At 37.6% G+C, this 20628-nt stretch overlaps 1 protein-coding gene and 1 long non-coding RNA gene across 3 annotated transcripts in view; one reads left to right on the forward strand and one right to left on the reverse strand.

Moving 5' to 3' along the window:
* DIS3L2 (DIS3 like 3'-5' exoribonuclease 2) overlaps positions 1–20628 on the forward strand; it is a 380422-nt gene that overhangs the window by 64412 nt on the left and 295382 nt on the right. The window contains exons 5-7 of one of the 2 annotated variants that reach the window (XM_082466170.1): positions 7231–7284; positions 13790–13891; positions 20284–20318. In XM_082466170.1, the coding sequence (XP_082322296.1) occupies positions 7231–7284; positions 13790–13891; positions 20284–20318 (191 nt within the window). The remainder of the gene's footprint in view (positions 1–7230; positions 7285–13789; positions 13892–20283; positions 20319–20628) is intronic. The other variant, XM_082466171.1, reaches the window with a different exon arrangement.
* On the reverse strand, positions 14573–20269 carry LOC309662978. The gene is made up of 2 exons (XR_014265056.1): positions 17954–20269; positions 14573–17647 (listed from the first exon to the last, which is right to left on the reverse strand). It is a non-coding gene; the product is annotated as an uncharacterized lncRNA (long non-coding RNA).

Consider the following 20628-nt stretch of genomic DNA (forward strand, 5'->3'; position numbering starts at 1 on the left):
CTGTAAATAAGATTTTCATAGGCAGAGAAACAGAGTCCATCTGTGCTGGCCTTAATGGGTAAGGTAAAAAGCTAGTCAAGAAAAGAAGTTTGAATGCTGTTGGAGAAAATTAAACTTATTAAATATATATATTAGGTGTAAGCATTTGTTAGCTTTTGTATACAAACTAAGTGTATTGTGACATCCTTTTTCTTTCCCCATCCAAAGAAACTTTTATTGAAAGATAAGAGATGTTTTTATTTTTTAATTTTTATTTACTTATTTTTTTAACAGATCTTTATTGGAGTATAATTGCTTCACAATACTGTGTTATCTGTTGCACAACAAAGCAGATCAGCCATATGCATACACGTGTCCCCATATCCCCTCCCTCTTGAGCCTCCCTCCCATCCTCACTATCCCACCCCTCTAGGTCATCGCAGAGCACCGAGCCGATCTCCCTGTGCTATGCTGCTGCTTCCCACCAGCCAACTATTTTACATTCGGTAGTGTATATATGTCAATGCTACTCTCACTTTGCCCCAGCTTCCCCATCCCACCCCATGTCCTCAAGTCCATTATCTATGTCTACCTCTCTATTCCTGCCCTGCAACTAGGTTCATCAGTACCATTTTTTTTTTAGATTCCATTATATATGCGTTAGCATACGGTATTTCTTTTTCTCTTTCTGACTTGCTTCACTCTGTATGACAGACTCTAGGTCCATCCACCTCACTACAAATAACTCAGTTTCGTTTCTTTTTATGGCTGAGTAATATTCCATTGTATATATTTGCCACATCTTCTTCATCCATTCATCTGTCGATGGACATTTAGGTTGGTTCCGTGTCCTGGCTATTGTAAATAGAGCTGCAATGAACATTGTGGTACATGACTCCTTTTGAATTATGGTTTTCTCAGGGTATATGCCCAGTAGTGGGATTGCTGGGTCATATGGTAATTCTATTTTTAGTTTTTTAGGGAACCTCCATACTGTTTTCCATAGTGGTTGTGTCAATTTACATTCCCACCAACAGTGCAGGAGGATTCCCTTTTCACCACACCCTCTCCAGCATTTATTGTTTCTAGATTTTTTGATAATGGCCATTCTGACTGGTGTGAGGTGATACCTCATTGTAGTTTTGATTTGCATTTCTCTAATAATTAGTGATGTTGAGCATCTTTTCATGTGCCTCTTGGCCATCTGTATGTCTTCCTTGGTGAAATGTCTGTTTAGGTCTTCTGCCCATTTTTTGATTGGATTGTTTGTTTTTTGGATACTGAGCTGCATGAGCTGTTTGTATATTTTGGAGATTAATCCTTTGTCTGTTGTTTCATTTGCAAATATTTCCTCCCATTCTGAGGGTTGTCTTTTTGTCTTGTTTATGGTTTTCTTTGCTGTGCAAAAGCTTTTAAGTTTAATTAAGTCCCATTTGTTTATTTTTGTTTTTATTTCCGTTACTCTAGGAGGTGGATCAAAAAAGATCTTGCTGTGGTTTATGTCAAAGAGTGTTTTTCCTATGTTTTCCTCTAAGAGTTTTATAGTGTCTGGTCTTACAGTTAAGTCTTTAATCCATTTAGAGTTTATGTTTGTGTATGGTGTTAGGTAGTGTTCTAATTTCATTCTTTTACATGTAGCTGTCCAGTTTTTCCAGCACCACTTATTGAGGAGGCTGTCTTTCCTCCATTTTATGTTCTTGCCTCCTTTGTCATAAATTAGGTGCCCATATGTGCGTGGGTTTATTTCTGGGCATTCTGTCCTGTACCATTGATCTATATTTCTGTTTCTGTGCCAGTACCATATTGTCTTGATTACTGTAGCTTTGTGGCATAGTTTGAAGTCGGGGAGCCTGATTCCTCCAGCGCTGTTTTTCTTTCTCAGGTTTGCTTTGGCTATTTGGGGTCTTTTGTGTTTCCATACGAATTGTAAAATTTTTTGTTCTAATTCTGTGAAGAATGCCATTGGTAGTTTGATAGGGATTGCATTGAATCTGTAGATTGCTTTGGGCAGTATAGTCATTTTCACAATATTGATTCTTCCAATCCAAGAGCATGGTATATTTCTCCATCTGCTATGTCATCTTTGATTTCTTTCATCATTGTTTTATAGTCTTCTGAGTATAAGTCTTTTGCCTCTTTAGGCAGGTTTATTCCTATGTATTTTATTCTTTTTGTTGCAGTGGTAAATGGGAGTGTTTCCTTAATTTCTCTTTCTGATTTTTTGTTGTTGGTGTACGGGAATGCCAGAGATTTCATTTTGTATCCTGCAATCTTACCAAATTCATTGATTAGTTCTAGTAGTTTCCTGGTGGCATCTTTAGGATTTTCTATGTATAGTATCATGTCATCTACAAACAGTGACAGTTTTACTTCTTCTTTTCCAATTTGTATTCTTTTTATTTCTTTTTCTTCTCTGATTGCTGTGGCTAGGACTTCCAAAACTATGTTGAATAAGAGTGGTGAGAGTGGACATCCTTGTCTTGTTCCTGATCTTAGTGGAAACGCTTTCAGTTTTTCACCATTGAGTACGATGCTTGCTGTGGGTTTGTCATATATGGCCTTTATTATGTTGAGGTAGGTTCCCTCTATGCCCATTTTCCGGAGAGTTTTTATCATAAATGGGTGTTGAATTTTGTCAAAAGTTTTTTCTGCATCTGTTGAGATGATCATATGGTTTTTATTCCTTAATTTGTTAATGTGGTGTATCACATTGATTGATTTGCATATATTGAAGAATCCTTGCATCCCTGGGATAAATCCCACTTGATCATGGTGTATGATCCTTTTAATGTGTTGTTGGATTCTGTTTGCTAGTATTTTGTTCAGGATTTTTGCATCTATGTTCATCAGTGATATTGGTCTATAATTTTCTTTTTTGTGTTATCTTTTTCCAGCTTTGGTATCGGTGATGGTGGCCTCACAGGATGAATTTGGGAGTGTTTCTCCCTCTGCAATTTTTTGGAAGAGTTTGAGAAGGATGGGTGTTAGCTTCTCTCTAAATGTATGATAGAATTCACCTGTGAAGCCATCTGGTCCTGGACTTTTGTTTGTTGGAAGATTTTAAATTACGGTTTCAATTTCATTACTCGTGATAGGTCTGTTTATACTTTCTAATTCTTCCTGGTTCAGTCTTGGAAAATTGTACCTTTCCAAGAATTTGTCCATTTCTTCGTGGTTGTCCGTTTTATTGGCATATAGTTGTTTGTAGTAGTCTCTTATAATCCTTTGTATTTCTGCAGTGTCAATTGTGATTTTTCCTTTTTCATTTCTAATTTTATTGATTTGCGTCCTCTCCTTTTTTTTCTTGAGGAGCCTAGCTAAGGGTTTGTCAATTTTGTTTATCTTCTCAAAGAACCAGCTTTTAGTTTTATTGATCTTTGCTATTGTTTTCTTCATTTCTATTTCATTTATTTCTGCTCTGATCGTTACGATTTCTTTCCTTCTACTGATTTTGGGTTTTCTTTTGTTATTCTTTCTCTAGTTGTTTTAAGTGTAGGGTTAGATTGTTTATTTGAGATTTTTCTTGTTTCTTGTGGTGAGATTGAATTGCTATAAACTTCCCTCTTAGAACTGCTTTTGCTGCGTCCCATAGGTTTTGGGTTGTCATGTTTTCGTTGTCATTTTTCTCTATGTATTTTTAAATTTCTTCTTTGATTTCTTCAGTGATCTCTTGGTTATTTAGTAGCGCACTGTTTAGCCTCCAGGTATTTGTGTTTTTTACAGTTTTTTTTCCTGTAATTGATTTCCAATCTTATAGCGTTGTGGTCAGAAAAGATGCTTGATACGATTTCAGTTTTCTTGAATTTTCCAAGGCTTGATTTGTGACCCAAGATGTGATCTATCCTGGAGAATGTTCCATGTGCACTTGAGAAGAAAGTGTATTCTGCCACTTTTGGGTGGAATGTTCTATAAATATCAGTTAAATCTGTCTGGTCTGTTGTGTCATTTAAAGCTTGTGTTTCCTTGTTTATTTTCTGTTTAGATGATCTGTCCATTAGTGTAAGTGGGGTATTAAAGTCCCCTACTGTTACTGTGTTACTGTCAGTTTCTCTCTTTATGGTTGTTAGCATTTGCCTTATGTATTGAGGTGCTCATATGTTGGGTGCATAAACATTTATAATTGTTATATCTTCTTCTTGGGTTGATCCTTTGATCATTATGTCATGTCCCTCCTTATCTCTTGTAACAGTCTTTATTTTAAAAATCTGATACAGGTGTTGATACTCCAGCTTTCTTTTGATTTTCATTTGCATGGAATATCTTTTTTCTGTCCCTTCACTTTCAGTCTGTATGTGTCCCTAGGTCTGAAGTGGGTCTCTTGTAGACAGCATATAGATGGGTCTTGTTATTGTATCCATTCAGCCAGTCTGTGTCTTTTGGTTGGGACATTTAATCCATTTACATTCAAGGTTATTATCAATATGCATGTTCCTATTACCATTTTCTTAATTGTTTTGGGTTTGTTTTTGTGGGTCTTTTTCTTCTCTTGTGTTTCCTGCCTAGAGAAGTTTCTTTAGCATTTGTTGTAAAGCAACATTAGTAAATCAGGAGTACGATCAGAAGGTTTGAAGATGCCAGCACCAAGGAGGTATAGCAGGAGCCACTGACATGAACTTCTAAGTATCTGGGGATTTTGATAGAGAATGGGAGAATTTTTAAAGCTGTAGTGGGGAAGCAGGGGGGAAACATTCTTCTTCTGGTCCCTGAGCTATATGGGATAGGAGAGAGAAAATCGGCCCCCTTTGAGAGCACTTGAAGGGAATTGGTCACATCAGGTTTCAGTGGAGGCAAGGAGGCACCAGAGCATTCAGAAAAGAGATGGAGGATTTGGAGCCACCAGTTCCAGGCTTAGGAAAAGGTTGAGGAGGAAAATGAGGGATGAGGGTTTGGGGCAGATTAGGCAATGGTCATAGAAATATGGAAATGGAAGTTCTGGACTTACGTATGTAGGTGAGTAAGACAAGACATCTGCTAGAAGTCTCTTTCAGTTACAAGGCCATTTCTTGAGATGCTTTGCTGACAGCTTCTTCAGGCTGTGGGGATGACTGTGGTCCGCTGTGGACTCTGCTAGAGATTTTTCTATCTTAGTGTGATCTGTACTCTCAAGGGATCTGTTTCTGAGGTCCAGTTCTTAAGAGTATGCTCCAGTCAAATTGCAAACATTTTTCTTGAACAAGGCATGTGTCCCTCCTTGTATGCTTTTATATCAGGAAGTTTGGGATAGACAATCAAGAATAGAATCTTTTTGGTCCTTTTAATAGTTGTTCTTTTCAGTAGAGTCGAGATATTTTATAATAACTATAAATCGAGTATATAACCTTTAAAAATTGCAAATCACTATGTTACATACCTGTAACTTATATAACATTGTACATCAACCATATCTCAATAAAAAAAACACACACAGACAAACAAAATAGAGCACGATACAGCCCTGAGCAACCTGTTTCTTTCCCCTGAGTCCAGCTGCAGCATCTCTGAGTGCTCTGTAATTAAAGGTACTTTCAAAGCAGAAGGCATTCTCATCTATACTTCTTCATGTACTAACCATTCACTGAGCTTGAAGGGATGATAGAAGATTAGCAGTTGAAAAAAAACTTGGGTCAGAAAATGAATTTTAAAAAATCAGTGAGTTTACTTTTATTTATTTGGAGTGTTTATTTCCTCTCACTAGAGTGTAAACTCTGAGGCTAGAGCCTATCTGTTATTACTCGCTCTCCATTGTGACCCCATCACTTAGCATAGTGCCTGTCATGCTAATTGTCAGGAAATATTTGTTGAGTGAGTGGATGAATATTGAGGATAAATATAATAAGCCTTTTCCTCCCTCCCGCAACAAGAAACAGCTGCCCTAAAAGTGAAATTGCAGTGACATTCATAAAAAAGGGACTGGCCTCTGGGAGCTTTGCCTGCCTTACTTCCCAGTCCCTCTGTCTCTTACCCTAATACAGCATGGTGGTAGAAGAGTATTTGCCCTCTTAGTCACTCTTGCCTATATTTCCTTTCTGATTTATCTTCAAATTTTACTCCTCCATCAAGGACCAGATCAGACACCATCTCTGGAGCCTTGCCTAGTGCCCCCAGCTGAAAGTAAGCTGTCCCCTCACTTGTGGTGTTCTTCATGTTTTACTTTATAAACAAGGACTGAGCTTGGTTCTCACTCTCCCACATTGTCTGTCTCAGGGTCTGGCACATAATCAGAATTCAGTAAATAATTATTAAATTAAGGACTGAATGAGGATTTGTAGTAGTCTGTGTGGGATTTAACAGTAGTATAAACTGTTGCATGGAAATTTGTAATTTAAACATGGTGTACCAGCGAAAGAAAGAATTATTTTCTGCTTTATTTTATGCCCTCACCTATTTTGTTAATTGTGTATCTTTGAGTCTTTCAGTATTTTAGGGGAGAGATGTTATTTAAAACACTTTCTCAAGACACCCTTTGAGTCTGGCTCTTAGGAAAATAACTGCCTCCATCCATGTGTTCCAGTGGCCTTCAGATGCAGCTGTAAGTGGGGAGGGTTACAGCTTCCTGCAAGAGCCTAAAATACTGAACTGCTGTTGAAGCCGGCCCCACCTGCACCCCTGTGCGTAAATAGAGGCAGACCCTGACTTGATGCTGGACTGACGTGAAGTTGAAGGCAGACTGGGTGGCCTGGCTGTTGGAGCCAGGATTCCCACTTAAATTAAGAGCTGGTTCTGGACCATTTTGAATTATTGACTCATTCGGCTCTGCAGAGGGACCAGAGTAAAAAATATGCATCCAGCCCCTCGAGACTAAGTATTCAACTTGGAAGTCAACCTGTATCATTTTGAAAATTGTCACAGAAGCAAGCAATTGTGGAAAGGTCTTATAGAATTAAAAAAGGCCATTGTGTAGTGAGGCATAATCCCCCGTAACCTTGTTCTTAAAGTAAAGGTTTATATTTGAAGACTAGCATATAAGGGCACATAAAATCCCAGTAGTTGCCACTTTCCCACTCCATGCCAAACTCTGTTGCTTCTCACCTCTGCCCATTCACTGCAAGGTGCCAGTGTGAGCTTTTAGTGTTTGATGGAACTCTGTGGTACAGACATCAGTATAAATCATATTTCATGCATTTAATGAATAGTTCTCATACATCTAACTTGTTTCCTAGATCGAATTGTTTAATTAATTTTAAACTTTTTATTGACTAGTAACATATGTATGGAAAGATCATAAGTGTGTAACTAGTTAAATTTTCACAGATTTTATTTTTTATTTTAAAGGGTGTATTGAGAATTAATCCGAAGAAGTTTCATGAAGCCTTCATTCCTTCCCCGGTAAGTTCAATAACTTTATAATAAACCTAATGTCACATTTAATTTTTTAGATGTGCTGTAAAACTGAAATCATATATTCTAACTAGAAAACAGAGTAGTAAAACAAAATTGAGGATGGGCAAGGATTTGTTTCAAATTTAAATAAACAAAATTTGCCTTTGGTTAACAGCCCCTTCTGCCAATCTTAAAAATCACACTTCAAATGAAAGGGATGGCATTTGTTACTAGGCTGCAGGGAGCAGCTGAACCCACACAGACACCCACCAGTTCTTATAATTGGACACCCTTGGTTTATAGCTTAAAAGGATTTATGGGTTTTTCCACTGATTTAAGTTAATCTCTCCTAAACAAATATGCTATCTACTTTCAATCTACTGCATGAGCTATTCTGCAAATTTGTCCAAAAATAATGTGTTTTTTTTTTTTTTTTTTTTTTTCTGGTCAGAGTTTCTCACTTCACTTTTATGCAGGTGATAGGACTTGGTACAAGGCTTTTTACCATTGGCTCTTTGTAGTCTTTCTTAGGTTCATGACTCATTTTAATAGGCTCTCTCTCATTAAGGGAAGTTCATTCTGACATATAATTAGCAGCAGGTCTCTGGATAAGGTTTGATTGTGCAAAGCTGGGAGAGCAATATTCTTAAATTCTTGGCCTAACTTTTCCAGGATGCCATAAATAGGATAGCCATAGAATTAGATTTTTCACAGTGGAAGAGATTATAGGAAGAAACTTCGGCTCATAGATGAGGAAATGGAATACATATATTTCAGTTAACATATTTCATTTTGTGAAATGACAAGTTTAATGAGAATACAAGTTCAGTCATGTACTTCATAGGTATTATTATTGTTGTTGTTTCAATAACCTAAGACCTATTCTGAAGCTCAGTTTTGTCCTTTTTTCCCTTGCCCTTGTCCTGAAGCCAAGGATTCACATTTGTATCTTAAGTTTAGGTCTTACCCACTGGCTTAGATAAAAAATGTCACATGTCACCTTGTTCTCTCTTAGTCATTTTCTGTTCCTGTGACAGAACATGGTATATATTGCTGACCCTGGTGCTTAGATTATAGAATTGAGCATCAGATTTGAGGTAGTAACTTAGCTGCGGGAGCTATTCCATCACACAGTGGAAGCACAGTTTACGTGGGTGTTAGATTTCAGAGTTTGCTCATAAGGTGAAATTCACATTCAATAATCATAAAAATTACCCATGAAAATCTCTCAGGAATATGCCATGTTGGAGAGGGAGTAACCATCTCTCAGTAAGTCTAGCATAACCAGCATTTTCTCCACATTAGAAAGGGTGATTGTTTCTTCTTTGGCACCCAGTTGAAGGAGCTCAGTTATACTAGGGGCCCCATTGTGTGAAAAACATGGATTTTTTAAGCACGAGAATCATACCCAGTGCAGTAAGGAGTTCACCCTGAGAGGTACCTGGGAACTGAGCAGATCGCCCTCCTTGCACACTGAGGTTTGCTCTCATTGATGGGAATGATAAGTGGAACTACATACAGTATTTTGAAAATTTTTCTGCTTGCTTTCTCTCTTTCCTGAGTACACAGTATTGAATTTCTCTAAGTTAGATCCCTATTAGGCCAGCTCCTAATGAGTGTATGGCCTAGGACAAAATACAGATGGAGGCACACATACCTTATTAAATATTTAAAAGTTATAAATCCGACTAACAAACTGTTAAGTAAAATACATTCATGACAGATAAAATATATTCCTTGCCAAATATACCTCCATGTACTTGTACTGGGGTTCAGATGTAGAATTCTCAGACTCCTCGGAGCTCCATGCTGAAAGGTGGCTGCATGGAGAGGGTCCACCTCTGGCCTGCCCCTCTTTCCTTCCCAGTTCTTGCTCCCTGTCCCCTCTGTGCTGCCCTCCTGCCTCCTCCTTCCCATTCAGCAAGGGCCCTTGCCCTCTAGGTGAGCCTCTTATCCCACATGTCCAAGCTCTGCCCATACCCCTTAGAAATACCCACCCATTAGCCACCTGTCAAGTCTAGGGGTGCCACCTGGGATGTGGTCTGCGTTTGGGAAGACAGAGCTGGGGAAGGTGCTTACATATGCCCTGGAAGTGGGCTTGGGGCTGATTACAATCCATTTAGCCTTGAGAACTCCTTACCTGTTGAGGAGGGGTGTGGTCGGAGGAGGGCCAGAGCAGAGGTCCTCTGACGTGTGGGCCTAGTTATGTTCCTGTAAGTTAAGTTCATGTGATTTAAATTTGCAAGTGACGTGTTGCCACTGTTTAATCTGGCTTGTTAAAGGAAGTTAAGCAAAAGTTATTGATGTTTCAAAAGCTCAAGTTGTTCTCCCACTTGAAATTGTATTCCTGGCATTTCCTATTTAGAATTTTTTACACAGTTGTGATATTAGGATTGACTTATTTCTATACCTCTTATATTCTCTTATCTGGCCACTGATGGAGTGATAAAATTGTCTCAGAGGGAGAAAAAGTGCTAAATGACTCCTAAGTAATTAAGGAGAGACTACAGAGGCTCTATCAAAGCCCAGCTGTAAGTGATTGTAGATACTCCAGTTTTGGACACTGGCACAATCTTGTATTCTAGTTTTGTAGATTTTCTGGTCAGTTTCAGGTTTTAGAAGCATTATGGAGAGCAGTTGAAGGGGGAGATAGTAGAGGCAATGAATTACATGTACGTAAATCCCACCACTGGTCTAGATTTCAGAGTATATGTTGCTCGTGCCCATGTCAACTGTGAACTTGTATGAACTGGAAAAATGCTCACAGGTAGACTAGAAGGTAGGATATCAGAACCAGGGCCTGACTGTTACCTGTCCCTGCTTTAGCAGGGAGAATAAAGATAGGAATTGATAGAAGATGAAGCCTCTGCTCTGACAATAAGAAACGGAAAGTTTCCTTAATTGTAAAACGAAGGGGTGGATTAAATATTGTCTAATGTTCTTCATAACTTTAAAATTCTAAAGTTTTTGGAGAAACAAAAATAGACTAGATTTGATGAAATTATTTAGGTTTATTCTTACTGACTCTAAAAACAGTTGAGAACTTATACAGTGTCACTTTCTGTGTTAAAATATCTACATATATCAACAGGCTAGAAACAATGAATTGATCATCAGGTATAAAAAAGTACTTTGTTTTGGGGGAACATGATTTAGGTTTATTATGATTTCTACTGATAGAAAGTTGATATTCATTTTCCTGTGACAAACTCAAAATACATGGGCTGTTACTTCTGTGTGTACCTGCTAGTGTTCTCTTGTTCTCAATAAAAGTAAGAATAAAACCATGTAACTTTTTCAAAAAACCAAGATAAATTGATATTATTGAGGTGCCTTTTTATCCCATTTGGGAATAAGATAAAGAGGAGAAATGGACCAGATGTAAAAACCTGGCTTTTTACAAAAAGCACAGTTTCAATTCTGAATTATATTGGTGCAAGGAGTTCTGTAGCTTTTTTGTGCATCTCATCATGGGAGGCACTCTTTGTACGTCTGTGGAATTTATTTCTGGTCCAAAGGGAGCTATTCCATCGGTGGAGGATGTTCTGACCATCATAGTGTACTTGGGCTGTCCTCCCCACTCCTGCCTCTTAAATATTTAGTTAGATTACCCCCAGATCCCTTTATATTTCCAGCAGGTTGATCATTATCCATTTTTCTTTTTTTTCCTATTCTTTCTGATGGGTAGAGCAAGTCTTCTGGCATTCAAATGAAGGAATGAATTCTTTGGCCTTAAAAAGTAGTTAAGAGGTTATACTGCTGGAAACTCAGCTGTGCTCCAGACTAGAGCCTCCTTACCTATGCTATGGATTTTCTTCTCCTATAAATACCTATGCTATATTTTCTCTTATTTCATGTACACTGCTTTTTTTGTTTACAGTGTATGATGGATGTATATGAAAAAAAATGTATCTTTGGGAAAACAATTACAGTTTGTTAATTTGGAAAAAAGAAGTAGTTAGGAGGGATTGACTCAAACTTTTAATATTGAGCTGTCCTCAAGTATCTTTAAAATAAGAGATTCCGCAATAGATGCGGGCTTCTGAATGAATCAAGTAAGAGCTGAATTGTGATTCAGTATCTATAGATATGTGTATTGTTCGAGGTTCAATTCAGCCCTGCTTCTCTTCGTTTCTTAGGATAGAAACATGACAGTACCAACATCTTACCCTCTTAACTCTCTAAGCTAAGAGTGGTGTAGCTGCTTCCGAAAGAGGCATCTGATTGCATACGTTTTGACACATGATGATGGGTTCGGATGACCTCTAGACAGCTTTGTTTTCATTGTAGAGAAGTCGGAGAGATCCCATTACTTTATGAATTGCAGAAGGCAATTGATGATGTTGTGCCACACTTCAGTTGTTCACTCTTTATTTACTGGTTGCTTCTTATTTCTCTGAGAAGCTTATCACGAACTGTCTTTGTGGCTGGCACGGTAGCTATTCCTTAGGGACTAGGGTGGGTCAGGTTTGGCAAAGTGTGCAGGCCACAGCTGCCAGTCTGTGGCTAAATTGGAAATTGAACAGAAACACTGTTCTAAAGATCTCTAATGGTTTGTAATTGGAAACTGTAAAAAAAATACTGAGTATGTGAAATCCCATTCTGTGAGTGTGGTGGTGAATTTGCAGTGCTAATTTTATCTTTATTTAAAATATCATAGTAATCACCTGCAGTCTGTTGAGCATAACATCAACTGTCTCTAGTAGAAAATTTTGCGTGGTGGCTTTCCAAGCCAGTTTGCTATTACCTCCTTTGAGAAAAATTAACGTTTTACTTCTCTCTTATCCTCTGAAAAGAAGCACATAATATAAACTCTTGGAAGGATGAAAGGATAAGAGTACATGTTTGCATGTTTGTTTGTTTTTTTGCATATATGTATTTTATTTATTTATTTTTATACAACAGGTCACCACTGCCCCCCTCCCCTGCCCCCCTTTCCCCCTTTCCCCCCTTGGTGTCCATACGTTTGTTCTCTACAGCTGTGTCTCTATTTCTGCCTTGCAAACCGGTTCATCTGTACCATTTTTTCTAGATTCCACACATATGTGTTAATGTATGATATTTGTTTTTCTCTTTCTGACTTACTTCATTCTATATGACAGTCTCTAGGTCCATCCACGTCTTTGCATGTTTGTTGATGAAACATTTTGAAAATGTTTAATTTTTTCATGGAACCTTATTGCTGAAGGCATGCTTTTCTTAGCTACCTTTTCCATTTAATTATTTTCGCAAAGTAATTTGGCTTAATGAGAAGACTCTGGCAACTAATTAAGTTTGGCAGTCGATACCTAGGGAGTTCACTGGGGCTATACTGCTTCAGGTGGATTGTTTTTAAATATGTGCTTGAGGGGAATTCCCTGGTGGCCCAGTGATTAAGGCTTGGGCTTTCACTGCTGTGGACCTGGGTTCAATAGCCAAGACATGAAAACAACCCAGGTGCTAATCAACAGATGATTGGCTTAAGAAGATGTGGTATATATACATTGGAATATTACTCAGCCATACAAAAGAGTGAAATACTGCCATTTGCAGCAACATGGATGGACCTAGAGAATATAGTGCTTAGTGAAGACAGAGACAGACAGAGAAAGAAAAATACTATATGGTATCACTTATATGTGGATTCTGAAAAATAATACAAATGAATCTATATATAACAGACTCACAGACATAGAAACAAATTTATGTTTACCAGAGGTTGGAGAGGGACAGTTAAGGAATATGGAATTAACAGATACAAACTACTCTACATAAAATAGATAAGCAAACAAGATTTACTGTATAGTACAGGGAATTATATTCAGTATCTTGTAATAACCTATAATGGAATATAATCTGAAAAAAAATAACTGAATCACTATGCTGCACACCTGAAACTAACACAGTATTGTAAATCAACTATACTTCAGTTAGAAAACAAACAAACCAACCAACCACATTGCTCTCTCTGCCACTTCTTGGGGGGAGTGTGACTTTGCTGGTTTTCTCCTAGAGAACCCAACTCCTGGAGCTGGTTGTTGCTCCTGCCCTTGGTTGGTTTTCTTCGGGGATTATATCAATATGTTATTGTTCTTCTGTTTTCTTGCAAATTGTCTACTTTTTACCTTTCCCTTACAAAAATTCAGTCATGTAGAAAAGGTACCATCATGCTTTATTGTATTTAAAACAAAAAAGGGTAACTTAACTCCTTTCTCATTTCAGTTATGAAAGCATGCAGTCCTCGTTTTCTGCTTTATGTATTTTTGTTTGTTTGGTTTTGGCCTGCCTATAGTAGATCTTCTCTTATTTGGTGATTTTTTAGTATTATGTTAACCTGCTCTTCTCTGTGTTCATTACCATTTCTATTAGTTCCAAAGAGACTGAGCTTCCTCTAGGTCTGTTTGTGGCTAAATACTAGTGTTCCTGTTAACTCAGTGGACAGATAGTAGAGTCTATGGTTTTTAAACCAAGGAAGTAATTTTTGGTTCCAAGCCTTGGTAAACTGACTACTTTATTTCCTTCTCCAACCTAGGATGGTGATCGAGACATTTTTATTGATGGGGTTGTTGCTCGTAATAGAGCCTTGAACGGGGATCTGGTGGTTGTGAATCTGCTTCCAGAGGAACAGTGGAAGGTGAGTTAAATTTTCCTTTTATAACTGTAGACTTCTCAGGGCCTTTTGCAGTAGTGCATCAGTGAGACATCATTAACTAAAGCAGTCACAGACCCCTAAAGCCCTTGGTTGCCTCAGAAGCAGACCACAGAATTCTTGGGACATAGAAGCATTGGGTGTGCAGACATTTAATGATTTCGGTTCACCTTGTTCCCTCCCCTGTGATCTTTCTGCCCTGTCACATGCTTTGCATTGGTTTCTGGTAATTTTTAGGATAGAAAAAAAGCTTGCAGGGGACATTCAAACCTGATACGTATTAATATCCCACATTTAATGCTGGGAGAACTAGAAAGACAAAGCCATAGAGATGGTGCAGTCTTCACATATTCCTGCTGCCTCTCCTGGAGAACCCAGGCAACACATATCTAGTTCTGTGATGTCCAGTTTGGTGATTGGACTTCTCTTGGCAGATAAAAATAGACTGTGTATTTTTATAAAACAGAAATTTGGTAGCAGACGAAAATGTTTTTAACATGAGAATATTCTGGGTTTTAGTCTCCATCTGTGTCTGTCAACTGAAAAGGAAGATTTAGTTTTGTTTTGACTATTGTTTTAAATAAGGATCAGCCACTAGAATGATTCATAGCAACAATTTCTTTGAATTGTCATATAAAACTGGTAACTTGTATATCCAAGTCTGAATTTTTCTTCCTAGTATTCTTTTCTTTTTTTTGAATTTTATTTTATTTAATTTATACAGCAGTTTCTTATTATCTATTTTATACATATTAGTGTATATATGTCAATCCCAATCTCCCAATTCATCCCACCACCACCACCTCCCCCCCCCCGCCCTCTTTCCCCCCGTGGTGTCCATACGTTTGTTCTCTACATCTGTGTCTCTATTTCTGCCTTGCAAACCGGTACATCTGTATCATTTTTCTAGGTTCCACATATATGCGTTAATATACGATATTTGTTTTTCTCTTTCTGACTTACTTCACTCTGTTTGACAGTCTCTGGGTCCATCCACGTCTCTACAAAATGACCCAATTTCATTCTTTTTTATGGCTGAGTAATATTCCATTGTATATATGTACCACATCTTCTTTATCCATTTGTCTGTCAATGGGCATTTAGGTTGCTTCCATGAGCTGGCTATTGTAAATAGTGCTGCAGTGAACATTGGGGTGCATGTGTCTTTTTGAATTATGGTTTTCTCTGGGTATTTGCCCAGTAGTGGGATTGCTGGGTCATATGGTAATTCTATTTTTAGTTTTTTAAGGAACTTCCATATTGTTCTCCATAGTGGCTGTATCAATTTACATTCCCACCAACAGTGCAAGAGGGTTCCCTTTTCTCCACACCCTCTCCAGCATTTGTTGTTTGTAGATTTTCTGATGATGCCCGTTCTAACTGGTGTGAGGTGATACCTCATTGTAGTTTTGATTTGCATTTCTCTAATAATTAGTGATGTTGAGCAGCTTTTCATGTGCCTCTTGGCCATCTGTATGTCTTCTTTGGAGAAATGTCTATTTAGGTCTTCTGCCCATTTTTTGATTGGGTTGTTTGTTTTTTTAATATTGAGCTGCATGATTCCTAGTATTCTTTATATCATATCTTTTATTTTATTTGGCTCAATTTATTGCTACTTAAGAATTTGGTGTCTTCTTCAGTGAGAGGTATTACAGCAGAGTGATTAATAGAGTGGACTTTTAGGCTAGGCTACTTGGGTTTGAAGCTCATCTTTGCCAGTCGTCTGTATAACCTTGGGTGACTTATATACCCTCTCTGTGCTTCAAATACCTCATCTGTAGAATGAGAATAATCATAGTACCTACTTCATAGGTTTGTCATAGGATTAAATGAGAATATATGTAGAAATCTTAGAATAGTGCCTGACCCATGGTAGCAGCTCAAGTTTTTATTATTAATTTTTTCCAGAAATGTGGGAAGTACTACCTTATCTCAGAGCTTTGTTGAGACATAAATTAAATTCTTCTTTTTATCTGATAGGGCTATAGTAATTGAGTAAGACCTATGTGTCAGGAATTTATAGGGTGCACAGAAATTATTAATGCTCAAGATGGACATAGTTGTTGCCCTCATGGAGCTTTTAGTCTGGTAGGGAGTGCAGGTAGGAAGAGACAGATACTACTCACACTTATACAGATTTAAGGATAATTTTGATTAATGCTGTGAAGTTAAGTGCAGAGTGTTTTACGAGAGTGAACTATCCTAGTCCAGATCTACCTCTTCACCTCCCCCCCAAGTCCCATCCCTAGTTGCTGACAATTATGGATAGTCTCCTTACTTGAGTCCTTGAAAGCACAGCTAAGGGTTGGCTCCAGGTCCTAGGAACATAGGTTGATTTAGGTCATTTCCTCTTTTCCTGAAAGCATCATCTAGCAGTGTTGACCAGGTTTAAGATGACAGGAAGAGTGCATTAGGGTCTGGTCAAACCAAAGGAAGTATTCCTAGAGGTCATTAGAGAGAGTAAATAGGCAGCATTATAGTAAAGATAAGCCAAAGGATCAAAAAAGATGATGGATCCCTTTGACTTAAGGGGTGAGAATGGATAGACTAGAAAGAAATAGAAGAGTGTTTAGCAAGACAGATGGATCTAGAGCTGACCAGAGCAGGTATGAGGTATTGACTGGTTAAAGAGTTAATGGAATGGCTGTGTTAAGTTTTAATTTCTTTTTAGACATTTTAATAGAGATCTTGAAAATATATGGAGGCCTAGATGGTTTCACTTACTGATGAATTCCACTAAACATTTAAAGAAGAAATAGTCCTGATTTTACAAAAATGCTTACAGGAAAAGCAAGAGAAGGATACCTTTTCCAACTCATTCTATGAGGCCAGCATTGCCCTAATACCAAAACCAGGAAAATACATTTTAAGAAAAGAAAGCTACAGACCAGTACTCCTCACAAACATGGGTGAAAAAGTCCTCAACAAAATATTAACAAATAAAATCCAGCAATGTGGGCTTCCCTGGTGGCGCAGTGGTTGAGAATCTGCCTGCCGATGCAGGGGACACGGGTTCAGGCCCTGGTCTGGGAGGATCCCACATGCCGCGGAGCGGCTGGGCCCGTGAGCCACAACTACTGAGCCTGCGCGTCTGGAGCCTGTGCTCCGCAACAAGAGAGGCCGCGATAGTGAGAGGCCCGCGCATTGCGATGAAGAGTGGCCCCCGCTTGCCGCAACTAGAGAAAGCCCTTGCACAGAAACGAAGACCCAACACAGCCAAAAAAAAAAAAATTAAATTAAATTAAATTTAAAAAAAAATCCAGCAATGTATTAAAAGGATAATACAACATGAGAAAGTGGGGTTTATCTCAGGAGTGCAAGGTTGGTTTAATATCTGAAAAGTAATTTGGTGTAATTCACCATATTAACAGGCTCAAGTTAACCCCGTATTTAAATCAAATGCCATCATTTTGATAGATGCAGAAAATACATTTGACAAAAGTCCACAACTATTCATGATAAAAACTCATAGTAGACTAGCAATAGAAGAGGACTTCTTCAGTCTGGTGAAGAATATCTAGGATATACTTATAACTAACATTATTCTTAGTGGTGAAAGAGTGAATTTTTTTTTCTACTATTGGGAATGAGGTAAGACTGTCCCTTCTCATTCCTTTTATTCAACATCATACTGGAGATTCTAGTCAGTATGATAAAGCAATAAAAAAAACATTTAGATCGGAAAGGATGAAGGAAAACCTTCTTTATTCTCAGACTGTGTGATTTTCTATGTATAAAAACCTAAGGAGGGCTTCCCTGGTGGCGCAGTGTTTGAGAATCTGCCTGCTAATACAGGGGACACGGGTTCGAGCCCTGGTCTGGGAAGATCCCACATGCCACGGAGCAACTAGGCCCGTGAGCCACAGCTACCAAGCCTGCACGTCTGGAGCCTGTGCTCCACAACAAGAGATGCCACAATAGTGAGAGGCCCGCGCACCGTGATGAAGAGTGGCCCCCACTTGCCACAACTAGAGAAAGCCCTCACACAGAAACGAAGACCCAACACAGCCAAAAATAAATAAATAAATAAATTTAAAAAAAAAAAACCTAAGGAATTTACAAGAAAAGCTACTAGAACTAATACGTGAGCTTAGGAAGGCTGAAGGACAGAAGGCTGATATACAAAAACCCATTGTATTTCTATATAGTAGCAATGAAAAATTGGAAGTTGAAAACTTTCTTAAAGTACCATTTTTAATAGGATGAAAAATATGAAATACTTAGGGTTAAATGTGACCAAAGATGTGTAAGACTATAAAACATTATTGAGAGAAATTAAATAAGTCCTCAGTAAATGGTGAGAAATACTGTGTTCATGAATTAAAAGACTCAATATTGTTAAGCTGCCAATTCTATTCAAATTGATCTGTAGATTAAGCATAATTCCAAACAAAATCCTAGCAGGCTTCTTTGTAGAAATTAACAAACTGATTTTAAGACTTATTTGAAAGGGCAAAGGACCTAGAATAGCCAAAACAAAGAACAACAAAGTTGGGGGACATATACTACCTGATTTCAATACTTATTATAAGGCTTTGGTAAGTGAGACAGTTTGATATTATCAAGATGGACATATAGATCAATGGAACATAATAGAGAATCCAGAAATAGACCCATACATGTATGATTAATAGATTTTCTACAAAGGTGCCAAGTTAATTCAATGGGGAAAGAATATCTTTTCAACAGATGTGCTATTAAAATTGTACAGCCATATGAAAAATAATGAACTTCAACCCTTACCTTGTACCATATATAGAAATTAACTTGAAGTGAATCGTGGATCTAAATGTTTATGTAAAAACTGTAATCTTTCTAGAAGAAAATAGAGGAGAAAATTTAGTGACCTTAGATTTGGCAAATATTTTTTAAGTGTAATATAAAAAATATGAAATATAAAAGAAAAAAATCAATAAATTTTTAGTTAAAATTACAAACTTTTAGTTTTCAATAGACAATTATAAAAAATGAAAAAGCAAGCCACAGACTAGGAGAAAATATTTGCAAAACACTTATCTCACCAAAAACTTTTATCTAGAATATAAGAACTCTTATAAGTCAATAATAAACAAACCCAGTTAAAAACTGTATTAAAGATGTGAACAGATACTTTACTGAATAAGATATATGGATGGCAAATAAGCATATGAAAAGATGCTCAACATAATTAGTCATTATGGAATGTAAATTAAAAGCACAAAATACAACTGCAAAATCACTAGAATGGCTAAAGTCGAAATGGCTGACCATAACCAGTGTTGGCAAAGATACTGAACAAGGATCTCTCATATGCTGCTGGTGGGAATATAAAATGGTACAATCACTTTGGAAAACAGTCTGGAAGTTTCTTAAAAAGTTAAGCATACACCTAACATATGAGCCAGCTATTCCATTCCTGCATATTTACCTTAGCGAAATTAAGGCATTTGTTCATATAAAGATTTATATGTGAAAGTTCAGAGCAGCTTTTTTGGTAATAGTCCCAAACTGGAAACCACTCAAATGTCCATCATCATGGAAACCAATTTTGGTATATCCATTCAATGGAATACAATTTAGCTGTTAAAAAAAATTAATGAAGTATTGATACATGTAATAACATGGGTGAATCTCAAAATAATTATGATGGGTGAAAGAAGCTAGACAAAAAAGAATACACTCTGTATGATTCCATTATATAAAACTGGAAAATGCAAACTAATTTATAATGACAAAAGGCAGATCATTGGTTGCCTGGGGTGGGAGTAGGACAGGGGGATTACCAAGGGGCCCCAAAGAAACTTTTGGGGGTGATGGACATGTTCATTATCTTGATGGGATAGTTTCATAATTGTGTATGTCAAGACCAATCAATTTGTGTACTTTAAATATATGTAGTTTATTGTATGTCAGTTATACCTCAATAAAGTGGTAAAAAATACTGAAAATGAAGAAACAAAGAAACAAAAGAAGATATTTGGACAAATGAGTCTGGAGCTCCAAGAAGAGACTCGGACTAGAGATGTAAATTTGGGAGTTATCAACATAGGTGTTAAAACCACACAGTAGATGAGGTCACCTAGAGAGTGTAGCTAGAGAAGGCAGCTGAATCCTGAGTTCTTGGGCAAGCCAACATTTAGAGGTCAGCAAGAGGATCTCTAGAGGTCAGGTAAGGAGACTGCAGAGAGGCCTGTGCCCCTGATATATTGGGGTATGGACCATGATGGTTAAATTCCACCAGTGCTTGGTTTAGAGAAAAGGCTGATGCATCCTGAGGGTGTAGGGGACAGAGGACCAAGTGAAATGGGTATCAACAAACTCAGGCTCTCATAGTCCATATAACCCGCTTGAATCTAGGGAGGCATGTTTTGATCCACCTTGCTTGATGACTTTTTCAGACCTGTTGCTGGCAAGAGGAAGCTTCATGGAAGGAGTCAGTATACCTTTAGCCCTTAAGCAAGGAGGAGGAGGATGTTCAGTGAAATATGTTCTCAGGATTAAGCATAGGAAGCCCAGACCAAAGAGGCTAGAGTCACGAACTTTTGATGAAATCCTTTTAGCTGTAATTTGTAATGTTCCACCTATATTATTTCTGCATTCCCCCAAGTGTAAAAACAACTTTCCAGTTAGCAGTACACTGCTTTTTTTTAAAAGATTTTTTTGATGTGGACCAATTTTTTAAAAATTTTTTTATAAACTTATTTATTTTATTTATTTTATTTTTGGCTGTGTTGGGTCTTCGT

Source organism: Balaenoptera physalus (assembly GCF_965194825.1).
Source record: "Balaenoptera physalus genome assembly, chromosome: 6".
In the NCBI taxonomy this organism is placed as follows: domain Eukaryota; kingdom Metazoa; phylum Chordata; class Mammalia; order Artiodactyla; family Balaenopteridae; genus Balaenoptera; species Balaenoptera physalus.